This window comes from Scyliorhinus canicula, chromosome 2 (assembly GCF_902713615.1).
Source record: "Scyliorhinus canicula chromosome 2, sScyCan1.1, whole genome shotgun sequence".
In the NCBI taxonomy this organism is placed as follows: Eukaryota; Metazoa; Chordata; class Chondrichthyes; order Carcharhiniformes; family Scyliorhinidae; genus Scyliorhinus; species Scyliorhinus canicula.
Window position 1 is genome coordinate 184,789,925 of NC_052147.1, and position 24,723 is coordinate 184,814,647.

Consider the following 24,723-nt stretch of genomic DNA (forward strand, 5'->3'; position numbering starts at 1 on the left):
TCCTTGCCCACCTATCCCTTGCTCAAAATCTATTACATCTCTAGCTTTTCTCCATTCTGATAAAGGTTCACCAATTGAAATGTTAACTCTACATCTCTCTTGCCACAGGTGCTGCCTGACTTGCTGAGCATTTCTAGCATTTTCTGCCATTTGGTATTTCCAGAATCCATGGCTTTCTGCTTTTTGATCTCCTGGTCTCCAGATGGACTTCATTGACTGCCCACCTTCATGGCCTGCTCTTTTGTTGGAGGGAAGGCTCTCTTCCACAAGTCATGTGTAACACAACAATCGTTGAGTTACACATAACGGTGGCAGAGATTGCCACCGGGATATTTCACACCTTAATATTATTAGGATGATGCTTAGAGGATTCCATCTACTCACAGACTGAGTGTACCTGGGAGCACACTTTGATTTCCGCGCTGACAGATATAATGTGGACATTGATCTTCTCCATATGCTGCCTCCAAAGAAGTGTAGGGAACAGACATTACCTCTCTATCTTGCTTTTGTAGACCTCAAGAAAGCATTCAAGAGCATCAGAAGTGCAGGACTCTACAAAGGTTTGGAGAAAATTGGCTGTCCAACAAAGCTCCTTCATTTCATCGCTCCTTCCATGACCTTATACTACACAGTTTGACAGCTCCTGCTCCAATAGTTTCAGGGTGAAGAATGGAGTGAAAAAGGGCTGTGTCCTAGCCCCCGTTTTGTTTATTATTTTCTTCTCCATGTTCCTGTCCCTTCCCTGCAGATGCGGAAGGAGTTTACCTGCATGCAAGCTCAGGCATGAGCTCTACAATCTGTCCAGACTGACCACAAAGACAAAAACACAGCACACCTTGATTTGAGAACTGCTCTACTCTGATGAAGCTGCACTGGTCACTTACATCAAAACTCAGCTAAAATGTCTCTCCCATGTCTGTAACCAGATCATCTGACATGAAGCATGAAGAAAACTATTGTTATGGGACAGGGTGTCATATCTCCACCCTCAATCATGCTCATGAACACAAATTCTGATACCTTGGGTCTAAGTGATAGACAATCTGATTTTAATGCAGAACTCATACACATGTTGGGAAAGAAACGACCATCTTAGGCAGACTTATGAAACATCAAGCTGACTCCTTATGCGGGTTTATGAAACCTGCGTTGACCTGCATATTGTTTTATGGCTTTGAAACATAGACATATGACTTACAGAATGCAAGAAAGAAAGCTCAACAATTTCCATCTTTGATGTCTAGTGGAGCATTCTCGGCATCTCATTGAAGGCAAAAGTCACAAAGGCAGCAGTCTTCTCAAAGGCAAACCTCCCAAGTACTATCGAACTTATCAAGCAGGGCAACTTCCCATGGCTCGGGCAAGTTCACAGGATGGAGGATGGATGTATTTCCAAAGATACTCTCTATGATGAGGTAGCTGGTGTCAGGGAAGTAGAACATCCAAAGTTCTGCTTGAAGGATGCTTCCAAGTGTGAAATGATGGCCCAAACCATTGATTTTCAAACTAACCAATGACAGAGGGAAATTGCAACATTACCTGTAGGCCTCTGGACCTTGCCTTCAAGAGGTGCAGTTTGGATTTGAGTAATGCAGGATACCTTTAATTGGTGGTATCATCACAACAACTTGTGTCCCCTGCTGAGGCATGCAACCACTCAGTAGCATATTTAACACTGCCTCCATCGGTTTGAATGGACATGAGGCAATTATCTATCAAGCTCCCTACATCTGATTTCAGGGCTATCCAATTTAATGCCCTCTGTCTCTCTGCATGTCCACTTCCGTGAGCAACTTGCCATTGTGTGCATTCTTATTATTTGTTTTCCACCCCAAAGTGCATTACTTTGTTGCACATTTATTGCACCATGGTTTGTTCTGCTGCAGAGAGGAGAAATGCGGGAATGCAATAGTTAAAGGTGATTCGATTGAAAGGGGAACAGATAGGCGTTTCAGTGACTGTAAACGAGACACCTGGATGGTAAGTTGTCTCCTTGGTGCTAGGGTCAAGGGTGTCTCAGAACGGTTACATTCTGGAGCCAGTGGTCATGGTACACAACGACATAGGTAACAAAAAGGGATGAGGTCCTAAAAGCAGAATATTGGGAGTTAGGAAGAAAGTTGAGAAGTCGTAACTTAAAGGTAGTCATCTCAGGATAGAAACCAGTGCCATTTGCTAGTCAGAGTAGAATTTGTTTTTTTACGTGGCCGTCGCAGGTTTATTGCCCATCCCTAATTGCCCTTGAGGGGCAATTAATAGTCAACCACATTGTTGTGGGTCTGGAGTCACATGTAGGCCAGACCAGGTAAGGACGCCAGATTTCCTTCCCTAAAGGACATTGGTGAATTGACAATGGTTTCATGGTCATCTTTTAATTCTAGATTTTTATTGAATTCAAATTTCACCATCTGCAGTGGTGGGATTTGAATCTGAGACCCCAAAGTACTTTGGGATTCAAGATTACTAGTCCAGTGACAATACCACGATGCCACTGTACAATCTCATAGCACAGCACTTGGAAAGCAGTGGTAGAATCAAACAAAGTCAGCATGGATTTATGAAAGGGAAATCATGCTTGACAAATCTACTCATAATTCACTGAAGGTGTAACTAATAGAGTTGACCAGGGAGAACTGGTGGATGTGGTTTCTTTAGATTTTCATAAGATTTCGACAAGATTTCACATTGCAGATTACTATGTAAAGTTCAAGCGCATGGGATTGTGTTTCGTGTCTCGAGATGAATAGAAACCTGGTTAGCAGACAGAAAGCAAAAAGTTGGAATAAATGGGTCATTTTCTGGCAGGCATTTACCAGTGGAGTACCGCAGGGATCTGTGTTAGGACCCCGACTGTTCCGATTACATATTAATGATTTGGACAAGGGAACTTCATGCATTATCTCTAAATTTGCAGCTATGAGGAGGATGCAGAGATGCTTCAGTAGGATTTGGACAGGCTGAGTGAGTGGGCACATGCAAGGTTGTTGTTGTACAAGGTGGAGAAATGTGAGGTTATCCGCTTCGGTGGCAAAAATAGGAAGACAGATTATTATTTGGATGGGTGCAAAATGAGAGAGGTCGATACTCAGTGAGAGGACACCAGGCTGTAATGAAGGCAAATGCTTTGTTGGCCTTCATAATGTAAAGGAATAGGGATGTTTTACAGCAATTGCATAGGTCATCGGTGAGGTCACACCTGGAGAAATTTGTGCAGTTTTGGTGTCCGTATCTCAGGAAGGATGTTCTTGATGCGAAGGGAGCGCAGCGAAGGTTTACCAGGCTGATTCCTGGGATTGTGGAACTGTCATATGAGGCGAGACTATATCGGTTAGGAATATATTAATTAGAGTTTAGAAGAGTGAGAGGGGATCTCATAGAAACTTATAAAATTCTAACAGGATTAGACAGGTTAGATTCAGAAAGAATGGGCGGGATTCTTCTGGAATTGGCGGGGCGGGCACAAATGGCGCAGTGGAGTGGCGGGAAGCACTCCGGCGTCGGGCCACCCCAAAGGTGCTAGGCCGGCGCCAAAGTGGTTTGCGGCCCGCCGGCCAACGTGGAAGGCCTTTGGCGCCGCACTAGCCGGTGCTGAAGGGACTCCGCCCGGCTGGCACGGGTCCACGCATGCGCGGGAGCATCAGCGGCTGCTGACGTCATCCCCGCGCATGCACAGGGGGGGGGGTTCACCTTCACGTCGGCCATCGCGGAGGCTAACACGGCCGACACGTAGGAATAGAGTGCCCCCACAGCACAGGCCTGCCCACGGATTGGTGGGCCCCGATCGCGGGCCAGGCCAGCGTGGGGGCACCCCCTGGGGCCAGATCGCCCCGCGCACCGACGAGGACCCCAGAGCCCGCCCGCGCCGCCAGGTCCCGTCAGTAAGGGACCAACTCCAATTTACGCCGGCGGGACCTGCATAGAATGGGCGGGACTTCGGCCCATCGCGGGCCGGAGAATCGCCGGGGGGAGCCCGCCGACCACCGCGGCGCGATTCCCGCCCCTGCCAAATCTCCGGCGGCCGGCGGGGGCGGGATTCACGCCGCCCCCCCCCGGCGATTCTCTGACCCCGGTGGGGGGGGGGGGGGGGGGGGGGGGGGGGGGGGGGGGGTCGGAGAATCCCTGCCAATGTTCCCGAAGGTGGGGGAGTCCAGAACGTGGGGACATCGTTTGAGGATAAGAGGTAAACCTTTTAGGACTGAGGTGAGGAGAATTCTCTTCACCCAGAGAGTGATGAATCTGTGGAATTCACTACCACAGCAAGTAATTGAAGCCAAAACAAGTGTATTTTCAAGAAGGAATTAGATATAGCTCTTGGGGTTAATGGAATCAAGGGATATTGGGGGAAGGCAGGATCAGAGGATTGATCTTGATGATCAGCCATGATCATAATGAATTGCAGAGCAAACTCGAAGGGCCGAATGGCTTCCTCCTGTTTCTATTTCCTTTGTATGTTTCAGGCTTTGCTGCATTACAGGCGGCTGGATTCTCCGTTTCTGTATCGAAGTGTTGATGCCAACAGAGAATATGTGGACTTTCACGTCAGAAAAATGGGCACCAAACCCGCACCAATTTTGCCACCGGTGAGGGGCTAGCACGGGTACCTCGTGGAACACCATGGGTTCCCATGTAAAATGGTGCGGGACTCACTGGGTTCCAGATCGACACTCACAGGGTTGACAAGCTGCAGCCGCACATAAACAATACACTGCCCACACACACACTGATCGGGGCCAAAAGGATGGGACAGGTTGTGCTGGAGCACTCATACAGCTGATGAGCCAGCTGTGGCCAGAGGGCACCCAGGGGGGTGCCCTGGGAGGGGGGTCACCTAAAGATTCCAGGGCAACAGGTTTAAAGCGGGTTGTCAGTGGCATGCGCAGCCACATGGCTGCCTTGCCGGCTGCGATAATGGTGTTGCATACCTGTCCAGCTCACCCCACAGCCCACCTCCTGGCCATCCACGACTATTCCCCAGCCCTGGCAGAAGCCCCCTGGCCAGCGGCACGGCTGTCGGCGAAGTATGGCGGTGCTGGACACTGTCTGTATGCCCTCTCTCTCTCTCAGCAGCCACCACGCCAGGTTCCCAATTTGCGAGAGCACACGTGGACTGCGCCATCAGGAACTCGGCCCATCGGAGGTGGAGCATCACGGGTGGCCCCACTAATGATATGAGAATGATGTTGCAACAATGTGCGGCGTGCATCGCATTGATGCCGTTTTCGAGGAGGCGGAGCATTGCGATTCGCCGTCAAACCGGCACCTACCGCAATTTCGGCGTCGGGAGCTATTCTCTGCCCGATCGCACGCCCCGGTTTTGGTCTCAACTAACAGAGAATCCCGCCCATGGTGTCTGATAATTTCTCTAGCCTGCGTATGTTTTCTTAAAGTCTTTTACAGACCTCCTCAATGTCTGGTAAAACTCCTACATCTAGGTACTTAACTCCCTGAATCATATTTGATTACTCGTCAAAAATTACCTACTTACATTAAACCAGTAATGGAAAACTTCAAGACTATTGGTATGGGAAGGGAACAAAGATGCATTTGCCACATCAAGTAGCAATGTTGAAAAAAATAAGGGCGCGATTCTCCGCTCCCCACGCTGGGTGGGAGAATCGCAGGAGGTCCGCTCTGGCACCCCCCGCGATTCTCCCACCCCCCAAAAAGCGACACGCCGCTCGGAGAATCGCCACTCGCCCTTTTTCCCGGCAACCAGCGATTCGCCGGCCTGGAAGACCCAAGTGGCCTGATGACCCCAACTGGTTCACGCCGGCGGCAACCACACCTGGTCGCTGCCGGCGTGAACATCGCATGACAGGTAAGTGTGGGGCCTGTGGGGGGCGGAGAGAGGATCGAGCACCACGGCCGTGCTCGTGAGGGGACTGGCCCGCGATCGGTGCCCACCGATCGTCGGGCCGGTGTCTCAAAGAGACGCACTCTTTCCCCTCCGCCACCCCGCAAGATCAAGCCGCCACGTCTTGCGGGGCAGTGGAGGGGAAGACGGCAACCACACATGCGCGGGTTGGAGCCGTCCAACCTGCGCATGCGCGGCTGACGTCACTTAGGCGCCGCCGGCCGCGTCATTCTTGGCGCGCCGCTTTGACACAAGCGTCAAGGCCTGGCGGCCGAGTTTCTTGCAACGCCGCTCCTAGCCCCCCGGGGTGGGGGGGGAAGAATAGGGGGCGAGGTGCGGCCTCCGACGCCGGAGTGAAACACTCCGGGTTTCACTCCGGCGTCAGCCGTTGTGGAGAATCGCGTCCGATTCTTTGATTGAACAGTATTTTTCCATCATTGCTTTCAAAGAGTAACAAAGCATTTTCACTTGTTATTTTTCCCCAACTGTTTCAAGTGGTGTATGTATACAAAATCCAATAATGCATGCAAACTATTCCACAGCATAATGCCATCCTTGTGGCACATGACTGGCCTAATTCTGCAATTCTGTTTTTCCAACAGGGGAGCTAAGTGCAAAGTGTACAAGTTACAGAATCAAATCTACAATTCTGGCGTCACAGGATTAGCCCAGCAGTTATTTAAACTAGAAAATACGACCGAGTAATTCAAAAAATCTGTATCAATTTGCAGGGCACAGCAAGCTTAGATTTCTGGCAAGCCTAGATTTCTGATTTTCCTATATCTAATGATAGCCAACAATTCAACTGCAATATCTCAAATAACATATTTACGAACGCTTTGTTTTGCTATTATTTTGGTTGTCCAATTGTAGATTACAATAAAATTAATGGGCGGGGTTCTCTGGTTTCCCAGCAATGTGTTTCTCGACGGCGCGCCATTCTCTGACGCCAGGATTCTAAATTCCCGCCGCTTTCCAATGGATTCCCCATTGAAGACACCCTATGCCACCATGAACCCTGCAGATGGCATGCCACTGCTCGCAGAATGTCAACGGCTGGAGAATTCCAGCCAATGTTTCCATGGCTGGTAATATGTGGGTCTTAACTGTGCCACCCATAGATTTTGCTTTTCTTATCTCAGTTAGTCACCATATTTCCATGGAGTGACAGTAAGAACATTTCCCATGGTATAGCTGTTTAGAATTATGCAGCAGCTTCGAGCAGTTTCCAAAAATCATGGTCCTGTATGGTTTGTTTTCTGCTTCCCCACTGAGCAGATTGAGAAATGGTACAGACAACCCATATTTTTTTCTGCTCATTAATTTTAATGATGGAAAATCAGAAAGCTGGGTTGTTTCAATTTGTGAAATGGAATAATTACCTTGACATTCTGGTACGTGTCTGCAATTTTAATCTTCTTAACCAATTCTCTAAAAGCATCAAAAGGAACTAATTTTTCTGTGAAACCCACGTTTTCTATGTTTTACTCAGAAATTAAATGAAAATGAAAAGTTTGCCGAGTCATTTTGCAGAATGATGCACGCAAATCATGTCTGATGAAGTAAAATAGTTGACAAGGAAGCTTGCCTTACGAAATGCCTATTTCCCCTGTTTATTTAATAAGAATTGATATAGTTATTTCGCTGCCAAATGTGTAGGCTGGATGAGGAGTTTATCACTTGACTGTTGTGAAAAGCAAAAGTAGAAAACATTCTGCCCATTTAATAAAATGTTATGGTAAAGTTGTTGAACAGTCTCATTTTGAAAGGCCTCTAGAGACAGTTAAATTTGAGATTTGAGGAGAAAATTCAATGTATTCGCATATATTCTATTCTCTGCTACCCATGCTACCCTGGGGCACCAGGGTAGCATGGTGGTTAGCATAAATGCTTCACAGCTCCAGGGTCCCAGGTTCGATTCCCGGCTGGGTCACTGTCTGTGTGGAGTCTGCACGTCCTCCCCCTGTGTGCGTGGGTTTCCTCCGGGTGCTCCGGTTTCCTCCCACAGTCCAAAGATGTGCGGGATAGGTGGACTGGCCATGCTAAATTGCCCGTAGTGTCCTAATAAAAGTAAGGTTAAGGGGGGGTTGTTGGGTTACGGGTATAGGGTGCATACGTGGGTTTGAGTAGGGTGATCATGGCTCGGCACAACATTGAGGACCGAAGGGCCTGTTCTGTGCTGTACTGTTCTATGTTCTATTAACAGAGACAGTAACACATTAATTCCTCTTTTAACACTTCCATTAAAATAGTAGCAGAATATGATACAAACATATTATCATTTGTATGATAACAACTCCTAACAAAACTAACCTTTTTAAAAAGAAGGGAAGGTGTCTTGAAATTGTGCCATTTTTTACAATGAAATTATCAATGATATCAAAAATAGGGAACTATCTTTACTTGGGGCAAAGGGATACATTAACTTGAATGCTAAACATTGGATTAGTAGAAAACAAATACGTGGTACATGTGACCTCTTGGGCTGGCATTGATTGCTTGAGGGCATTAGAGAGGAATTTTCTAAAGGTGTTTCCCCTCTATTGGCCCGGATATCCTCTCTCGATTTTATTTGTTGCCTCTCCTGTGAGATAACATGGTTGCACGAAGGAGGAGGGAAGATAGTATCTAATGATAATGCCCCAGCCATCATGTGTGTGGACAGGTTTGGACATTCAGCTGGTGTTGACCTGCCTGAAATTTTGTATGTTCATAAAAAATGTTATACAGTCTCCAAACATGTACTCATAAATTACAATGAACTTAATCCAACAGAAATATAGGGCGTAATTTAACCAAATGGGAACAAAGTCCCATAGCGAACATGTTTAGCTGTGTGTTTCCAGGCGGTCTCAGCGCCGTGGAACACGCTGCTATTTAACGCGCCCCGGTAAGAAAGGGGGCCTCAGTGGGGAAAGCGTGGCTGAGGCCACACATAGTCCCGTTTTCTGCACTGAGGAGCTCCGCTCGCTGCAAGTCCTCAGTGTAGCGAGGGATTGGGATGATATTTTTAAAATGGCGTTCTGAGATCTGAAGCCCCCGATACAACTCCTGACCTACCCCCAGCCCCAACTTGCTATGAGGGGGTCCCCACGCCCCCCCTGCACCATCGTACACCCCCCTGAACACCCACGCTGGGGACTCCTGGCAGTGCCACCTGGACAAATTAGCAGTGCCAGACTGGCAGTGCCAGAGTTCAGGTGGCAACAGAAGTGCCGGAGTGCAACCCTGTCCAGAGGACCAGCACATGGCCCGAATGGCCTCCTTCTGCTATCGAGTCTGCGCCAGCCCTTAGAAAGAGCACCCCACTTAAGCCCCACATCTCCACCCAATCCCCGTCACCCAGTAACCCCACCTGACATTTTTGGACACTAAGGGCAATTTACCATGGCCAATCCACCTAAACTGCACAAGCGCGATTCTCCGCTCCCCACGCGGCGTGGGAGAATCGCGGGAGGGCCCCCCCGACAAAATTCACGCCCCCCTCGTGCCCCCCATGATCCCCCTCCCCCCCCCCCGCGCTCGGAAGATTCGCCGCTCGCCGATTTTCACGGCGAACGGCGATTCTCCGACTCGGATGGGCCGAGTTGCCGTTCGCGGGCATTTCATGATGGCGGCAAACACACCTGGTCGCTGCCGTCGTGAAACGGGAATGAGAAGCCTGTTTGGGGCTTGTAGGTGGCCTAGAAAGGAAAGAGCACCACGACTGTGCTCGGGAGAGGACAGACCCGCGATCGGTGCCCACCGATCGTCGGGCCGGCGTCTCAATCGGATGCACTATTTCCCCTCCGCCGCCCCGCAAGATCAAGCCGCCATGTCTTGCGGGGCGGCTGAGGGGAAAGACGGCCACCGCGCATGCGCGGGTTCATGCAGTCAGCGTCATGATGTCAGCCGCGCATGCGCGGGTTGGAGCCGGCCAACCTGCGCATGCGCAGCTGATGTCATTAGGCGCGCCAGCCGCGTCATTCTCGGCGCGACTCCGCCGCGGCCGAGATTTACGGAGCGCCGCTCCTAGCCCCGCCGGGAGGGGAGAATAGGGGGCGAGGAGCAGCCTCCGAGGCCGTCGTGACCGGAGCGGAGCGGAGAGTTCCGCCCCTCATCTTTGGACTGTAGGGGGAAACCGGAGCACCTGGAGGAAATCCTTGCAGGCACGGGGAGAACGTGCAGACACCACACAGACAGTGACTCATGCCGGGAATCAAACCTGGGACCCTGGAGCTGAGAAGCAACAGTGCTAACTAATGAGCTACCATGCCACCCGAGTCAGATGCATTATCCATTGCCCCACTGGCCCCACCTGGGGGCCTTTGATCCCCTGGGAGACCCCACTGGCTTGGGTCACTGTCTGTGTGGAGTTTGCAATTTCTCCCCGTATGTGCGTGGGTTTCCTCCGGGTGCTCCGGTTTCCTCCCAGAGTCCAAAGATGTGCTGGTTAGGTGGATTGGCGATTCTAAATTGCCCTTAGTGTCCAAAAAAATGTTAGGTGGGGTTACTGGGTTACGGGGATAAAGGGGATAATGTGGAGGCGTGGGGCTTAAGTAGGGTGCTCTTTCCAAGAGCCACTGCAGACTAGATTGACTGAATGGCCTTCTTCTGCACTGTAAATTATATGATTCTATGAGCGCCGTTCCGTGTGGTTGCCGTTTGTGGAGACCAGGACTGAATGGCACTCACCAAAGTTCTCCTAGGCAAAGGATATAGATCCCAATGCCTCCAGTACCTGGGAAAACTGCATATCAAAGTGAGACTAGCTGTCTCGAGTTAATATGCAGATTTACCAAAAAGGAATCCCGCCCACAATGGACAGGCTTCACATCACAACGTCTCGCAAGATTGAGCTCGTTCCCACGAGGTGTTGAGAGCTGGATGGATCACGGGAGCGTGTTCTCCCAATGTCTATTGGCCATGGTGTGCTGCCTTTCAGGCGCAACATGGCTGTTCAATCACTCCAGTAATTTTCTTCTCAACTGGCTTCCTTACCACTCTTGAATTCTGGATGGCAAAATTTCAGATCACGGCAGCTACGGGCAGGACTCTTTTGCGATCCATCTGGGCTCAGGATTGTGTCCATTCGGCCGTTAAGAGATTTCAGGGTAGCTATTATTTCTTCCCCTTGTGCATTTTCAGCTTTACCAGGCTGATCGCCGTAATAGTAACTTTCCTGAATCACTACACCCATATCTCCATCGTCACGTGATGATGTTCCACAACAGACACCAGGAGGACCAGGGGGGCCAGGATGACCAGCAGGACCATGAATACCAGGAGGACCCTATGGAGTTCAAAGCACAGTAGTCATATTTAGTCTTCCCTTATAAGAGTATAATTGATAGTCATTTCAATTTATAAACTCACAGGAATTCAGTTTAAAATCATGGCAAGAGGAAGTGCTGAAAGAGGCCATTTGGCCTGGGATGGCTAGTATTCGATTAATTTCACTTCCCTGCCCTTTCTACAAAACTGAAGTCCCTAATTGAACATAATCCAGCTGAGGCTGTTTTATAAGGGTTAGCATAACTTTGCCTTTGTATCTGTGCCACTATTAGCAAATCACATATACGTTTTAACAACCACCTCCATGAATTTGTGCATACACTCCCAGATCTCTCACTTCCTGTATCCCCTTTAAAATTGTAAGCTCTGTCTTATGCCACATCTTTTCTGCCAAGATGTTCAGAGTTCACTTCATTTCTGCCATGTATCTGCCCATTGTAACATCTGCCTGTTCCTTGTGGAGGCTGTTACTATATTTGTCACTGTTTACTTTGTTCTGCAGTTTTCTGTCAGCCTCAAACTGTAAACACATGCTTTACACCCAAATCTAAGTCATTAATAAATATCAAAAATAGTGGTCCTAAACCTAAGCACACTGTATACTTTCCTCCAGTCTGAAAAACAACCATTCACCACTACTCTCTGCCATTAATCCCTTAGAAAATATTGCATCTACACTGCCACTTTCCCTTTAACCTCATCGACTTTAATTTTGTCAACAAGTCTATTGTGTGGCATTTTTGAAATGCCTTCTGAAAGTCTTGGTGTATATGCAATAGTATAATTCTCCGTTACTTTATCAAACAGTTCAAAAAAGAACTCAAACATGATTTGCCTTTAACATATTCATGCTACCTTTCAATTATTAAGACACAATTTTCCAAATGTCAGTTAAGTTTGTACCAGATTAGTGTTTTTAAAAGCTTGCCCAGCACTGTTGTTCGATTAACTGGTGTCCAATTGTCAGGGTTATCCCTCTGCTCTTTTTTAAAAAAGGGATGTAAGATTGGCAATCCTCCAGTCTGCTCGCACTCCCATCTTAAAAGTGCTTCAGAAGACGGTGGCCACAGTTTCTGTAATTTCCACCCTGATTTCCTTCACTAACTTAGGATGCATTCCATCTACATCAAATAACTTTTCTATTTTGAAGACTGCCAACCTTTTTCCCCTTTATCATTGTCTTATCCAATATTGCTAATGCCTTCTTCTATACCGGTACATTGTCAGCATCCTCATGTCTAGTGAAGACTGATGCAAAATGTCTTTAATGATGCAGCCTATTATGCAACTCATGGTCTCTAATCAGCTCCACCCTTCCTTTGACCATTATTTTAATGTTTGTGATTATATAAAACCATTGGGTTTGTTCTTATGTTCGCTGTTAATCTATTCTTAATATCAGCAGTAAGAAAGATAATGGAATCCTTATTCAACGTTTTAATATAGAAAAATTTAGAGACAGATGATTAAATGCAATCAGCATTGACTTCGAAACGGAAGGTCACATTAGACCAAACTTTTAGAATTCTGTAAGGATGTATTAAAGGGAAGTAAGGGTCATGGTGTAGACATAATGGGCGGGATTCTCCAAAACCCCAGCCGTGTGTTTCTTGGTGATGTGCCATTCGTTGGCGGCAGGATTCTCTCTTCCCGCCGGGGGGATGCGTTGCCAGCGGAAAAGGACATCCCAACAGCCAGAGAATTCCGGCCAAAATATTTGGTTTTCCAAAAAAGCCTTTGATGAGGAACTACACAGTGGACTCATGGTTAGAACATGAGGAGACGGGAGACAAGTGGCAGAATGGATGGAAAGCAGGCACCCTTCAAAACAGAAAAACGAAGAGACAGGCCCAAAGAATCAAGTAGGAGGTCACATATCTGACTCCCAGTGGTGGGAAAGCTATCCCACTAAGTCAGGATTTCAATTTGGGTTATTAGTGAGCCGCTCAAGTCCAATTGTCCCTGAGCCCACTGGGATTTCATGGCGGTTCTGGGATTATACAAGACTGAGAAGGGCATCCAGTGTCGCCAAAATGACAGCCAGCAAATGTCAGGTTTGCTGGCTCACCAGGATGAGGTTTCTGTCCTACTGGAGATTGGACAGAATGGGAAACTTGATGCTGTCCAGATAAGTGTGTACTTATCGCACACACAGCCTTTTTAAGTTTAAAATTCCCTGAAGTCTTTAAATGGGGTAGAGGAATTGATATGGGCTGTAAATATAAAAATTACGGAAGGTAGCTTCATAGGTTGATATGACCAGAAAAAACCAACTGGGCTGATTGTTAAAATCGATAGAATTTAAAAGCTGAAAGGCTCCGTGAAACTTTTTTGGGGTAAATATTTTTATTAAACAATTTTAATACAAAATCTACAAAAACAAAGAATAACAATTAAACAGTAAGAGTTCCCACCCCCACCTGTTCTCCCTTGCAACATTAAAACTTAATTACTAAATCCCCCCATCTACCCTGTCCCATCCCCCAACAGCTAAAGTGGCCACCTCTTTAAAGTGTTATATAAATGGCCGCCATCTGAGTCAAACTCTTCCATTGACCCTCTCATTGGAAACCTAGCCTTCCTGAAGTGTAAAAACTCCATCAAGTCACCCAGCCATACGAAGGCACTTGGCGGTTCCCACCTCCATAATTTTTGATAATGTTTTAAACATGGAGTTCCAAAACCTCACTAACCATGGACATGACCAGAACATGTGGACGTTGTTAGCTGGTCCTCCTTTATACCTCTCACATTTATCTTCTACTTCTATGAAGAATCTTCTCATTATTTCTTGTGTCATCTGTACGATCTTGAATTGTATTAAGCTTACTCTAGCACACGAAGATAAAGTATTAACCCTGTGCATAATTTCACTCCATGGTCCCCATTCCAATTCCATATCCAACTCTTTGTTTAATTTCTTCAATCAGTGTTTTCTTTGAGTCCATCAGCCATCTATAAATATTAATAATTTTCCCATCTTCCACATCATCTTGTGAGAGCAATTTATCAAGGGGGTTGTTTTCTGGTAATCGAGGGAAAGAGGACAACTCCTTTTTCACCAGATTTTGTAATTGAAAATATTTAAACATCTCCCTCTGCATTTTGTGCTTTCCCCTCAATTCTTCAAACTTCGCAAATCTACCTTCTAAGGATAAGGGGGGGATTTACCGGCTGTTCATGCCGGCCCATGGTTTTCCCGGCAATGAGGGGTGCTGACAATAGGAAACCCCAGTGGCAACGGCAGGACCGGGAGATCCCACTGGCAGGCCGCCTCCGCCGCTGAAAATCAAATGATGGGGTGATCGTAAATCCAGCCCTATGTCTTTTCCTTGTCTCAATCCCTCGTTATGCCACTTTTTAAATGTTGCATCTAATCTTGTCACTGTGAATCAGTGGATTCCATAAATAGGGGCGAGCACTGACATGTTTCCCAAACCAAAATGTCATCTCAATTGGCTCCAGAATTTTAAAGACAATGCTACCACTGGACTTTCTGTAAGCTTCCCCAGGACAAATGGGATTGGGGCAGCAGCTAAAGCCTTAAAGTTGGTCCCCTTACACGATGCTTTCGCCATTGTACCCATTCCGCTTCTTCTTCTTTCTGCCATTGCCAAATCTTTTCTATATTAGCCGCCCAATAATAATACAAAGATTGGGCAGTGCTAACCCTCCCACCTGCCGATTCCTTTGTAAATATATCAGTCGAGTTTGTGGAATTTTATTAGCCCATATAAAATCCAAATTATTTATCCATTTTATAGAAAAATATCTTGGGTAGAAATATCCGGAAGGGAGTGAAACACAAATAAACATTTTGGATGGATGTTCATTTTTATCATTTGTACCCCCCCCCCCCCCCCCCCCCCCCCCAGCTAATGAAAGTGGAAGGTATTCCACCTATTTAATTCTTTTTTTATCCCCTCTACCAGGACTCTCAAGATTACATTTATATATTGTTGCCCAGTCATGAGCCACCCAAATACACAAGTATTTACATTCATAAGATGTGCTTGTGAGGTGAATTGGACATTCTGAATTCTCACTCAGCTTACCCGAACAGGCACCAGAGTTGGTGACTAGGGGACTTTTACAGTAACTTCATTGCAGTGTCGATCTAAGCCTACTTGTGACACTGATAAATATTATTATTATTATTATTATAAATCTGTTTCTCTCCCCAGGCTATTTATTTGAAATGTTTCACTTTTTGTTATATTCAATTTATAGCGTGAGAAGGATCCCAATGTTTTCAATATATTCATAATCTTATCCAGAGATTGCAATGGGTGAGCTATAAATAATAAATCATCCGCATATAGCATAGCTATGTTCCCTATTCCCTCTGAATAGCTCAGGCAGCAATCGCCAGGCTCTATTGCTAATGTGAACAGAACTGGGGACAATGGACACCCTGTCCTGTGCCCCTAATTAGTAGGAAACACCCCGAGCTAATCGAATTAGCTTTATCCCTAGTTGTGGGGGCCGTATATTATAATCTAACCCATGAGGTGAATATTCGGCCAAATTTCTGTTATTTACTTACACTGGGGCCAGCTTCTCCTCTTGAACCCCGTGGCCCAGGGGGACCAATGGAGCCAGGATAACCATTATTACCATCTTTGCCCGGGGGGCCAGTTGAACCTGGTGGACCCTTTAAAAAATTTAAAATGCTATTAGAGAAGTTAATAGACAAAACAACATTGTCTACAAATTGTAAAACCCCAACTCAACTTAAAACAAATATTTATTTTTCTCTTACCTATCGTTGGCCACTGCAGTGGTCAATCAACAACCTTGACTGAGATGGGTCTGACACCGGCCTCGCTTCTGGCTGACTGATTTTGAAAAGGGATCCTTCACCTCGCAATAATATATTCAAAAGGCTTAATTGCTTGTCTTAGGTGTCCTCCCAGGGTACTGAAAATATGGGCCCTGCAACTTGCGTCATGGAACGGGTGCTTGCACGGAATGGCAGAGACCATCCCAGGGACAGTTTGGGATGCTTTCTGCCCATTTTACAGGGGAAAAATGCATGCAAGGTGGCGCAATTTCTGTCTCTCAGGAGAGCCAAACCATAAAGGGGAACTGCCAAAGGCAGCATAAACTCTGTTGGGGAATGTATCCAGGTGAAAGCACCAACATCAGGAGAATTACTGGATCTTTTAACAGGATAAAGGTGCATAAATTGGCAAGCAGCAAAGAGTAAACAGCATATTTTCTATAGTTGAAATTTCCTGACAAAGCAGCTCTTTATTATCCTCTCACCTGATTGTTGACCGTTGGCAAGGAACAATTGCTCTTTTAAATCAAACATTTTTTGCGATGTTGGCCATAGATGTTAAGGAGAGAATGGCATTTTTCAATGTTAATTGCACATCTAATTTTCGTGTGGCAGGAGGGATTGCAGCAGGTACTGATACTAAGAGAAGTCCAATTGATATTTCCTGTGGACAGGGACTTCACTGCATTGATGAGGTGGCACGGTGGCACAGTGGTTAGCACTGCTGCTTCACAGCGCCTGGGATCCAGGTTTGATTCTGGCCTTTGATAACTGTGTGGAGTTTGCACTTTCGCCCCGTGTCTGCGTGGATTTGCTCCAGATGCTCTGGTTTCCTCCCACAATCCAAAGATGTGCAGGTTAGGTGGATTGGTTATGTTAAATTGCCCCTTAGGGTGGGGTTGCAGAAATAGGGCAGAGGCCTGGGTTGGGTCGTCTTCGACGATGCAGGCTCGATGGGCCGAATGGCTTCACCTTGCGCTGTGGGGATTCTATTATTATGGAAAAGTGGTGCATTCCAGGGTTAGTGCAGGGCCCCTTATCTCTGTGTATATTTTAGGCGGAAAAGTAGGTATCAGTGAATGTAACCAATAGAAAGACCTTGGAGAGTGTGGATGAGGAGAAAGACTTAGGAAATTAGTCCCTGACAATGTGTGTTCACGCAGATAAAGCCATAAAAATGGTCAATTGATTTTCAGATGTCATAAATAGAAGCATTGTGTATTAAAGTACAAATGCAACGAAAAAGTCTTTATGACACATGAGTGAATGGAGGAATTAAAAGGTCATGAAAAATATAAGTACACTTCTTTGAATTACTTTCAAATAGATTAATATCTCATGAGTATGGTTTCATTTAGCTTAATTTTACAGAAGTAGGTCCTGGGTAACTTTCAGTCAGAAGATACAGTGGCTGCTTTTCCTTTGCTGAGAGCGAGACTTAATTGTTGCATCCAGCTCCTTTCTGTTTGACGATCTGAGAAAAAGCAGCCCGCAACCTCCACTCAACTCCAAACAGGTAACATTTTGCTTTTCAACATAAGGAACTGAAAGCCATCTAGCTGTTGTTCTTGACCCATGACATGAAGACCCCAAATCTGGTAAGCATAACACTGCTTTTTGCACTCCTACGTTTTTAGGTAAGGTTATTGCCTTGTAATCATTATTCACTATTCGTCATAATTCATCAGAGGGTATCTTCCCAAAAACGGGGTGGTCATGACTATAGGGAGCTTCAGTGGTCAGCACACTTGGATAGGATGCCTGAATTCCACCATAATGTGTGCAGGATGGGGCAATCAAGAGCTGACTGTCAGAGAGATGGCTAACGAAGGAACGTGGGTGGGTATTCCACATTGATGGACACTCAGAAGGTTGGCAGCTCTGTAGCTTTGGGATATCATTGAAGAGAGGTGTCCACTCCTACCGTAGCAAAGGAAATGTGATGGCATGTTGATTTTGCAGGGGTGACAAAAAAATTGCATTTTTTTAAAAACAGGTCGCTTTTTCAAGAGACCTCTCGCCCTGATGTGTTCTCCTCTCCAAGCAGGCTCTGGGTGGTCACCTCCATGGAGCTGGCAGATTCTCATGGGTTAGAAAACTGCTCTAACACTGGCAAAATGAGAGTGGACTGGAAATGAGATTCGGCCTTTAAATATTCAAATTGGCCACCCGCATTCTGCCGGTGAGCAACTGAGAGACTCCTGACCCTGCTGTTTTGAGGCATTTTACTGGCTCACTCACCTGCCATTGACTCAGGGTTGGTAAACTCCCACTCGTTACATACAATTGACTTTTGGCAATCTATGTATAATTTATCTGATATTATTCATATGAATGAAATAATCGGTCCATGCCTCTTTTCATACGATATTCAAGGCATATTTTAATGATCGTTTAGAAATATGGGTTAGGGTTTTGTGCTCATGTTCGCATCTGGCATGAAGGTCGACAGGAACACAAGGTCGAGAGGCCCAAAACGTTTTCTACATCAGCAGGAGGTCCCGTTGCGACTGTCCCAATTCCCCTCCAGTGATGTATCAAGATTCCCAATGTTAAACGTTATGAACTCCATCAGAATAAAATTAAATCCGGCAACACGGTGGCGCAGTGATTAGCACTGCTGCCTTATGGCGCCAAGGACACGGGTTCGATCTCGGCCCTAGGTCACTGTCCGTGTGGCATTTGTACATTCTCCCCGTGTCTGCGTGGATCTCACCCGCACAACCCAAAGATTTGCAGGCTGGGTGGATTGGCCACATTAAATTGCTCCTTAATAATAAAAAAATGTAAAAAAGGAATAAATTTAAATCTAATTTTCAGGCCACTACGCCTGATAATCCCCCATTATATTAGTCATTCACATGGAAGTGCCATGGGCAGTGTCCAATGTCAGGGGACCGTGTTGGGGGAACTGCTGGGGGGGGACTGCTGCATGTGAGAGGGGATGTTGTGTGGGGTTTGTTGCGTGGAGGGGCGGCTGGTGTTGCGGGGGGTGTTGCATGGAGGAGTTGTTGCATGAGGGGTTGGCATTGCGTGGGGGGCTAGTGTTACTTCAGGGAATGTTACGTGGGTGGTGTGTGTGTGGGGGTGTTACATTGACAGGTGGGGTTATGCTGGCAGAGGGTGTGCGTGGAGATTGGATGTTTTGTTTTTACTTTTTTGTATTGGAGTGGCCTTTAAAAACAGCAACCCGATCTTTAAAAAAACAAAGTTGCTGGTTTGGTTCTGATTGGGCATACAGGGCGTGATTCTCTGATCGCGGGACAGAGTGTCCGCGCCATCGTGAACGCCGTCGCGTTTCACAACGGTGCGAAACGTGCGTGGGCACTAGCGATTCGGGCCAGCACGGCGCTGGAGCGGTTCAGCCTCACTTCCTGGCGTGCACTCGGGGCGGCGGCAAGCCGCGCATGCGCAGTGGCAACGCGCGAACCCGCGCATGGGCGGTGGCTTTACGGAACGCGCCGGCCCCGACGCAACATGGCACGGGTGTTTTGGGGCCGAATACGCAACAAAGTAGGCCGGGTGGGGAGGGGGGGGGGTGGAATGAGGCCGGCCCGCCAATCGGAGCCCCGATGGAGCCTCCCCCCTCTCCCCACCCCCCCACAGGCCCACCCCCCCCCCCCCCCCCCCGACCCTTCGCGCAGAGTTCCCGCCGGCAGCGATCAGGTGTGGACGGCGCCGGTGGGATTCTGTTTTTTTTTGCATGGCCGCTCGGCCCATCTAGGCTGGAGAATTGGCGGCCCGGCCTCATACAGCAGCCCGTGACCGGCACCGCGCCAAATGGGCCAGCGCAAAGGGCGCCGATTCTCCGCCCCTCGGAGAATCGCACGCCAACATCGGGGCGGCAAGGCATGGTTGTGGCGATTCTCCGGTCTGCGCAGGGCTGGGAAAATTGCGCTCAATGTTGTCGTACACGGCCTTTGGATATGTTTTTGTTCAGATCTGCTAACGGCAGAGAAAGCCGCCAGCATGCTGTTCTTTCTGCCCGCTGCAACAGTCTGCATTAAGAACAGAAAATCCGATGTTCATGTTTTCGAGTTTTACAAAGAGTTTTGCAACTATTTCCACTTTACTCACTCTTGCGCCTCGAGCTCCAGGATTTCCGGCTTGACCTGTTTCCCCAGATATACCCTAGGAAACAAGAAAAGATTTACTTCTCACAATAAAGCAAAGGAAAAAATCAAACAAATAAATCTTTTGAGAAATTGGTTCCCAATAAATCCTTAGTCTGGCTGTGTTGACTCAAATGCAGCTGGCACAGTAAATTGTGGCAAAATGAAAGCATCATGTCGGCTACTTTGATATGAGACATTGAACTGCGTGATTCTGCCTATGGTCACACACCAGATGCATGTTGAGGGAGTGCAAACTCCCTTGGTTGCTGTGACGGACAAAGTTGTCATGTAGCACACTCACAAAGTGCTGCACTTGTAATTTAATATGATCCTGCACCAAGGGTAAGTCAGCATATCTAGAGCTCAACATGTGCATGTTAGGTGGATTGGCCATGCTAAATTGCCTTCAGTATCCAAAAAGGTCAGGTGGGGTTACTGGGTTATGGGGATAGGGTGGAGGTGTGGGCTTGGGTGGGGTGTTCTTTCCAAGAGCCGCTGCAGACTCGCTGGGCCGAATGGCCTCCTTCTGCACTGTAAATTCTATGATTCCTACGTTCACTTTCCCTGCTTCACGCTGGCAAGAGAGAATACAATATTTTTAGTTCTCAATGAATAGAGAAAGTCAATGATCTCCATCACGTAACGGTGGACAGCAAACTGCAAGGTGTTGCAAATATCGCTTGCTCAAGCCTGGAAGGAGCCAGATGCATTAAAATAATTTGCCCTAGTCACCATCACAGCAGTTGCAACAGGGTCCTCACCCTATTCTGAGTTTGCAATTGTGGCTACAGCAGTAGCATACATCAGTGAGGACGCTTTTATTGAAGTGGAAAAGACTCACAAATTGTTCTTTGATGACGTTCAAGCAGCACAATTATTTCCTGAAAATCCTAGAAGAAATGGCCTACTGCTGGTGAGCCCTTCATCCTCTCTTCTTCCTTCCTCTTCTGGCAGTTTGTCCCACAGTGTGACCTCTACTTATTCTCCCCGTCATACATTATTCCAAGAAATGGCTACTTGTGCATCTATGTCTAGCAGCAATGGTTTTTTCAGAAGCCTTGAAGTCAACAAATATTCATTGAGCATCTGACACACCATTTTCTGTAGATTTTGGCGACTTGAAACAATTATAGGTAGCAACAAATCAAGTGGCAACAACCAAAGCAGGCCAACCAACGGAGTAACTGATGAACTTTTATGTAGTGCCTGGAAGCTCCTCCCTGCTGCTGTACACATGTTCAACAAGATTAAGGGATGGAGGTAGCTGGAGCATTGGACTTCCAGTTGCACCACCGTTGTCAAATTAGTGTTGCCCACTAAACACTGAACATTAAATGATACATAGTGCCTAACAACAAGCACCATGTTCCGAATTCCATACAGACAGCAATCAAGGCCAAAATTAGTTGGCATTTGGAAAAGTGTGGACTAATAAGTATGGACTAATATGCGCAGATTTGTTCAAACAAATTGTGCTTCACTAACTTGAGTAAGTATTTGGATGCTGATAGGGATAATGCAGTTGATGTTTTGTAGATGGACTTTCAAAAGTTTTTTGATACAATATCTTATAATAGTAATAATGCAGCCTATGGATCAAAGGGACAGTGGCTGCATGGATACCTAATAGGCTGAGAGACAGACAGTAGTGGGTATTTGGAGGGAGGTGTCCAATTGTGCTCCCCAGGTGTCTGTGTTTGATGCATGCTACTGACTTGGAGTTTGATATACAGCGCAGAATTTAAAAGTGTGAATACAACATAAACCAGAGGAGGATATAACAGACTCCACAAAGACAGAGACAGGTTAAATTTTACATGAAGAAGTGTGAAACAATATAGAACATAGAACATAGAACATAGAACAGTACAGCACAGAACAGGCCCTTCGGCCCTCGATGTTGTGCCGAACAATGATCACCCCACTTAAACCCACATAACCCGTATACCCGTAACCCAACAATCCCCCCATTAACCTTACACTACGGGCAATTTAGCATGGCCAATCCACCTAACCCGCACATCTTTGGACTGTGGGAGGAAACCGGAGCACCCGGAGGAAACCCACGCACACACGGGGAGGACGTGCAGACTCCACACAGACAGTGACCCAGCCGGGAATCGAACCTGGGACCCTGGAGCTGTGAAGCATTGATGCTAACCACTATGCTACCGTGAGGCCCCTAATATACTTCGGTAAGATGCATAATAAGATGAATAAATTAAATTGTACAATTCTAGAGAGTCAAACCTTTGAACATGATAGGGCAGATTGAGAAGGTTTAAAAAAACATAAGGGGCGGAATTCTCCGCCGTCGGGATTCCCCATTTACCGACAGCCCAGCAGTTTCCTGACGGCATGGGTCTGCCCCACAATGGGAAACCCCATTGACCAGCCAGCGACATGGAGAAACCCGCCAACAGGCTCTTTATGCCCTGATTTCCATCCCCAGGTCGGGTTTCCCGGGGCAGGAGCTTTCCTGGTTCCAGCGAACCTGACCTTTAAAAATGGCCACCGGCAGGTGGTATTTTTGGTTAGGGAAAGGGAAGGGGTTACAGGAGTTGAGATTTGTGACCCCGAAACAAATGCACAGGTTATCAGGTGTGGAGGTGGGCTGGGCACAAGGTCTGTTTCTGAACCCCGGCATCTGTTGAAATCAATAAAAAACAATAAAACAAAAACATCCCTCCAATCCTCACCACCTTCAACCCACCAGACACTCCGTAAGCCACATCCGTGCCAATCCATCCCCCCCACCCACTCATAGCCCCATATTTCTATGCCAATTTAGTCACGCTGTACAAACCTCCATTGGCCTTCACACCCCAACCCAACTTAGTTATCTACTACCCACCACCATGCCAACCTTGTACCAACTCATGCTAACATATGTCCCTAACCATCCTTTGCCCTTACTCCCCCAGGTCAATTCACATAGCATCCCTGGGCAGTTCTTTGACAGTTTTCACACTTTCCAGTTAGCTTTGATAAGTTTTGACGCTTTGTGGATAGTTTTGACAAGACTTTTAAAATATAGAAACAAAGAAAGTAGAAGTAGGAGTAGATGGGTTGGCTCCACGAGCCTGCTCCAGCATTCAACACGATCATCGCTGATCCTGTATCTCAACGCTATGCTCCTACTCTTTCCTTGCCTGACACTTCCTGTATTGCTTTGACAGACTTGGCAGCTGGACAGCTCCTTAACATTTCCTTGGCACCTATTTTACAGCTTGACAGTTCCAATGAATTTGTATGTAAAAAGTACACATCATGTTCAATTAAAAAAAAAAATTCAGAATACCCAATTATTTTTTCCAATTAAGGGGCAATTTAGAGTGGACAATCTACCTATCCTGCACATCTTTGGGTTGTGGGGGTGAAACCCACGCAGACACGGGGAGAATGTGCAAACTCCACATGGACAGTGACCCAGGGCCAGGATTCGAACCCGGGTCCTCAGCGTCGTAGGCAGCAATGCTAACCACTGTGCCACCGTGCTGCCCATCATGTTTAATTTTAACCATCCCAAAAGGTGCCTTACCTCTCCAAAAGCTGTCCCGGCACCCTATCCAAAGGAGTACCTTATCTCTTCAAAGGGATATACTGGTTATCCATAAGAATCCACCAAACTCTGACCTCCACTTACCTGTTCTAATCTGTATTCTCCAGATTCCTGGGGCTGGATTCTCCATGGGTGGGGATGCTATATTCTGCCGGAAGCCCGGGTGTTTCCCGACGGCATGGGCCTGCCCCACAATGTGAAACCCCATTCACCAGCAGGCGTAACAGAGCATCCCGCTGGCGGGGAAAACAGAAATATGGCGGGGCGGCGATCCAGCCCCTTGTCTTCGAAAATCCCACTCCAGTGGAGGCAGCTGGTGGTAAATATTTAAAAGAGGACATTTTCAGAAATCTGGGGGACAGGGCAGGTGAGTGGGACTAATTGAATAGCTCTTTCAAAGAGTCAGTTCAACTGTGATGGGCCAAATGGCATCCTCCGCAGCCATATTGATTCTAATATTAGATATTCAAAATCTATGGCGCTGCATCAGAATATATATTTGGCATCTGCAGCTTATCAGTTGAATTAAAGTGTCCAACGCCACAAAATGGCTTTGGCCTCCACTGCCAGGAAGGCAGCCAGCTGGCCGAATTCACCAATCCGTCACACAATGCCTCCCCACATGTGTTTGACTCCTGTTAATGCTTTCTCTCCTTTTCCTTGCCCTTATCCTCCAAGTTAAATCGAGCCTCAGTTTGGCAGGAAAAGGGAAGGCATGGAGGGGCTACAAGTGTTTTGGGGAACTCTAGGCTTTTTATTCGATTTCTCAGTGCCTCCCCACAGGGAAACATTGGTAAAAAGAAGCAAATCTGCTTGGCACCTGTATTCGTCCTTGCCCCACCCCTCCATTATGGAGGGGAAGGAGTTGCCAGCAGCAGTCCCAGCAAGGATAGCCATGAGGGGAATTGCATAGTGAAACACACTGAAATTTAGAAAAAATTTATTTCATGGAATGTGGCCACCTTTGACAAGATCATCATTTGTTGCATATTTCTAATTGCCCTTGGACTGAATGGTTTGCTGGGGAATTTCAGAGGGCAGTCACGAGACAACCGCAATGCACTGAGCCTGGAGTCACATGCAGGCCAGAACAGGCAAGGACAGCAGATTTCATTCCCTAAAGGACCTAATG

The 24,723-nt window shown here is 47.0% G+C and overlaps 1 protein-coding gene across 1 annotated transcript in view; it reads right to left on the reverse strand.

Annotated features, from left to right (window-relative positions):
• The window catches only part of LOC119961822 (collagen alpha-1(II) chain-like), a 223,418-nt gene that overhangs the window by 8,897 nt on the left and 189,798 nt on the right, over positions 1-24,723 (reverse strand). Inside the window, exons 45-47 of the mRNA XM_038789189.1 lie at positions 19,992-20,045; positions 15,678-15,785; positions 10,838-11,129 (exon numbers count right to left, since the gene is read on the reverse strand). Of these exons, the coding sequence (XP_038645117.1) occupies positions 10,838-11,129; positions 15,678-15,785; positions 19,992-20,045 (454 nt within the window). The remainder of the gene's footprint in view (positions 1-10,837; positions 11,130-15,677; positions 15,786-19,991; positions 20,046-24,723) is intronic.